A 3656-nucleotide genomic window follows, 5' to 3' on the forward strand; every position below is an offset into this window, starting at 1 on the left:
CCCCTTTTCGGCTAAGCCCCGCCTCCCCGCCGCCCCCTCCCTTAAAGCGGCCCGGGGATTGGAACAGCGCCGCGCATCGAGCCAAAAGCCGAACCCCGCGCTGCCTCCCCCCGCCCCGCTCCGCGCCCCCCATTCCGCTCCCCACCGGTCGACCTCCGCCGCCGCGCTCCGCTCCGCCACTCCGCGAGTGGGACCCCACCGAGCGCCGTGCCCCCTTTAAGAGCCGAAGGAAACGGCTCCCGGCGCTGAGGGAACGCCGCTAAAATGGCGGAAATCCCGCCTCCTCCTTCCGGGAACGGGTATGCGCGCTGCGCCGCTTCCGCTCCCTCGCGCGGGGGCTGATGGGAGTTGTAGTACCGCTGGGGGCGGCCATTTTTGAGACAGAATAGGGCCCAATTGGATGAAATGTGGCATTTTTTTGGGTGAAATGTGCCAAATTTGGGGCAAATTATGTCACATGGGCGCCATGATGACGTCACAGTACCCCACTGCTGCCGCTCTTGGGTGGGATTCTGTTTCTTTTTCCCTCAAATTTCTCTTTTTTTCCTCCAAAATTTCTCTTTTTTCCTCCAAAATTTCTCTTTTATTCCCTACATTTGACTTTTTCCCCCCACACTTCTCTTCCCCCACCCAAATTCGCCATTTTTCCTCCAAATTCATCCTTTTTTCCCCCCACGTTTCTCTCTTATCCCCACCATTCACCTTCTTTCCCCCCAAAATTCACCCTTCCATCCCCAAATTTTCTCTTTTCCCCCACCCAAAATCCACCCCCCTCCCAAAGGACGGACGCCCCATTGCAGCGCACCACAGTCTGCGAGCTTTTGGGTCCCCACCGCCTCCATTCCTCCATCCCCACGGGGACCCCGGTGTGGAAATGGCGAACGTTCCCCCCAGTTTTCCCCAATCTTCCCCAATTCTCCCCCAATTCAGGGAAATTTTGCACTTTTTGCTCCTCCCGGTGCACACGGAGCCTCTGAGGCAGCACATTCCCCTCCCACCAGCACCGACTCAGAGCAGCGTTTGTTCCCAGCTCTCAACCTCCCCTCTCCGCCTTTGGGTCCCCCCCACTCTGACCCCCTTCCCCCCCCATTCTTTTGGGGCTGCGAAGGACCCTCCACCCCATTTCTGCTGCCATGGATCCACAGCGAGGAGCGAAGGATGCCAGTGAGCACTGCTGCTCTTTTGGGGACCAGCGCCAGGTCTTGGTTGGGATCGGTGCTAACGAGCTGCAGAATTAACGAGCATTTAATTAAAGGGGTGGGCGAGGGGAAGGCGATGATGGGTGGTTGGTGGGGATGTGATGAGGTTGGGCGGCCATAAATACTTCCTTTGGGGGTGGTGGTGGTTTTGGGGTGGACCCACTGAGCTGTGGGGTCCAAGGGAGCCTGGGGGTGGGGGGGCTCCTCCAGGGTTAACAGGGTTAGGGTTGGTTAGAGTTAGGGTTGTTAGGGTTAGGGTCAGATTTAGATTTAGGGTTGTTAGAGTAAGTGTTGGGGTAAAGGTTGGGATTAGGGCTGTTAAAGTTAGGAGTTAGGATTGTTCTTTAGGGTTATAGTTAGGGGTTAGGGTTAGAGGTTAGAGTAAGGATTAGGATAAGGATTTTTAGGGTTAAGGCCCACGGGTTAGGGTGAGGCTTCAATTTAGGGTAAGTGTTAGGGTTAGGATTAGGACTGTTAAAGTTAGGGGCCAAGGTTAGGGTTGTTTGTTAGGTTTAGGGTTATGTTCAAGAGTCAGGGTGGGGGGGTTAGGGTCAGGGCTTAGGGTTACAAGTAGGGATGAGCGTAAGAGTTGTTATGGTTAGGGGTTAGGGGGATTAGGGTTGAAGTGAGGGTCAGGGATTGGGGTTGCAGTTAGGGGTCAGGGTTGTCTGTTAGGATCAGGGAGGTCGGGTTACAATTAGGATTGGGGATGAGGGTAAAGGTTGTTAGGATCAGGATTAGGGTTAGGGATGGGGTAAAAGTTGTTAGGATCAAGGTTAGGGTTAGGATTATGGTTATGGTTAGAGTTTGGTTTATGATGAGGGCTTTGGGTTATGGGTCAGAGGTTAGGGTTACAGTTAGGGGTCAGGGTTGTCTGTTAGGGTCAAGGAGTCAGGTTAGGATTGGGGATGGGGGCAAGGATTGTTAGGGTCAGGATTAGGGTTAGGGTTACAGTTTGGATTATGGTTACGGTTATGGTTATGGTTATAGTGACAATTTGGGTTCCGATGAGGGGTTTGGGTTATGGGTCAGGGATTGGGGTTACAGTTAGGAGTCAGGGTTGTCTGTTAGGGTCGGGGGGTCGGGGTTACAATTCGAATTGGGGATGGGGTAAAGGCTGTTAGGGTCAGGATTAGGGTCAGGGATGGGGTAAAGGCTGTTAGGGTCAGGGTTAAGGTCAGGGATGGGGTAAAGGCTGTTAGGGTCAGGGTTAGGGTTAGAGTTACAGTTATGGTTTGGGTTACGATGAGGTTTTGCTGCCCACACCTCTCCCCAGCACCGCTTCCTCCGCAGATTTCAGCCTGAAGTGCATTAAGGACAAACTGCTCCCCATTGCAGGCACTGTGCTGGTGGCAGCGCTGCTCATCGCTGTCATTTCACTGGCAGGTGAGCTTGGGGCACCCCAGTGGGGTCATGGCGTGGGGCTCCGTGGATTTGGGGCACCCCAGTGGGGTCAAGGATGTGGGGCTCTGTGGATTTGGGGTCTCCCAATGGGGTCACGGCGTGGGGCTCCATGGATTTGGGGTCTCCCAATGGGGTCACGGCGTGGGGCTCTGTGGATTTGGGGTCTCCCAATGGGGTCACGGCGTGGGGCTCTGTAGATTTGGGGCCTCCCAATGGGGTCACGGTTTGGGGCTCCGTGGATTTGGGGCACCCCAGTGGGGTCAAGGACATGGGGCTCCATGGATTTGGAGCACCCCAATGGGGTCACGGTGTGGGGCTCTGTGGATTTGGGGTCTCCCAGTGGGGTCATGGTGTGGGGCTCTGTAGATTTGGGGCCTCCCAATGGGGTTGGTGTGGGGCTCCGTGGATTTGGGGTCTCCCAATGGGGTCAAGGCGTGGGGCTCTGTGGATTTAGGGCACCCCAGTGGGGTCACGGCGTGGGGCCCTTGTTCCATGGGAGGGCAGTCTGACGGTTCTTTGGGCTTCCTTAGCTTAATGAGTGAGCATTCATTAGCTTAATGAATGATCCACACCGCATCACTGAGCCCTCGTGGCGAAGGGATGCCACATTCCATGCAGTTTCCCCATAGGGTGCAGCACTCCGTCCCCTGCAATAAACCCTGAAAAAGTGAATATTCCACATCGCTGGGATTGCCTGAAACTGCCCCAATTTGAAGCAAAGCGTGGGAGGGGGAACCCGGGGGTCCCATCCACCGCAGCCCCCTTCCACCCCACGATGTTCCCAGCGTTGTTATGAGGCCGAGCATCACTTCGGGTCCTTCCGTCCAGCTCCTTCTGCTTCCTTCCAGCCCAGAAACGCCTCTCTTGCCCCCCCTGCCCCACAGCCGCTCCCCCCTCCCGGGTTGCCCCAAGGATGAGATCGGGGTCGGGACGCAGTGCTTCTACTTCGTGGAGGACGCGGCAGACTGGGATGGAGGGCAGCGCTTCTGTCTGTCCCACGGAGCGCAATTGGCCACCGTGGGGAGCCCGCAGGAGTTGGTGAGATTGGGGAGG

At 56.3% G+C, this 3656-nt stretch overlaps 2 protein-coding genes across 3 annotated transcripts in view; one reads left to right on the plus strand and one right to left on the minus strand.

Annotated features, from left to right (window-relative positions):
• Positions 1-240, minus strand: part of LOC100542602 (zinc finger protein 692-like) — a 6964-nt gene extending 6724 nt beyond the window's left edge. The window contains exon 1 of one of the 2 annotated variants that reach the window (XM_031556083.1): positions 154-240. The gene's annotated coding sequence lies outside the window, so the exon portion shown is untranslated. Of the gene's footprint in view, positions 1-145 lie in introns of both variants that reach the window. The other variant, XM_031556082.1, reaches the window with a different exon arrangement.
• Positions 241-551: 311 nt separating this feature from the next.
• LOC104913627 (C-type lectin domain family 2 member F-like) lies at positions 552-3647 on the plus strand (the record flags this gene model as incomplete). Its single annotated transcript, XM_031556046.1, has 3 exons — positions 552-1164; positions 2493-2604; positions 3488-3647. Coding segments are annotated over exons 1-3 (303 nt in total), but the record flags the coding sequence as incomplete, so codon positions are not given.
• Positions 3648-3656: the final 9 nt, after the last annotated feature.

The sequence above is a fragment of the Meleagris gallopavo genome, chromosome 18 (assembly GCF_000146605.3).
Source record: "Meleagris gallopavo isolate NT-WF06-2002-E0010 breed Aviagen turkey brand Nicholas breeding stock chromosome 18, Turkey_5.1, whole genome shotgun sequence".
In the NCBI taxonomy this organism is placed as follows: Eukaryota; Metazoa; Chordata; class Aves; order Galliformes; family Phasianidae; genus Meleagris; species Meleagris gallopavo.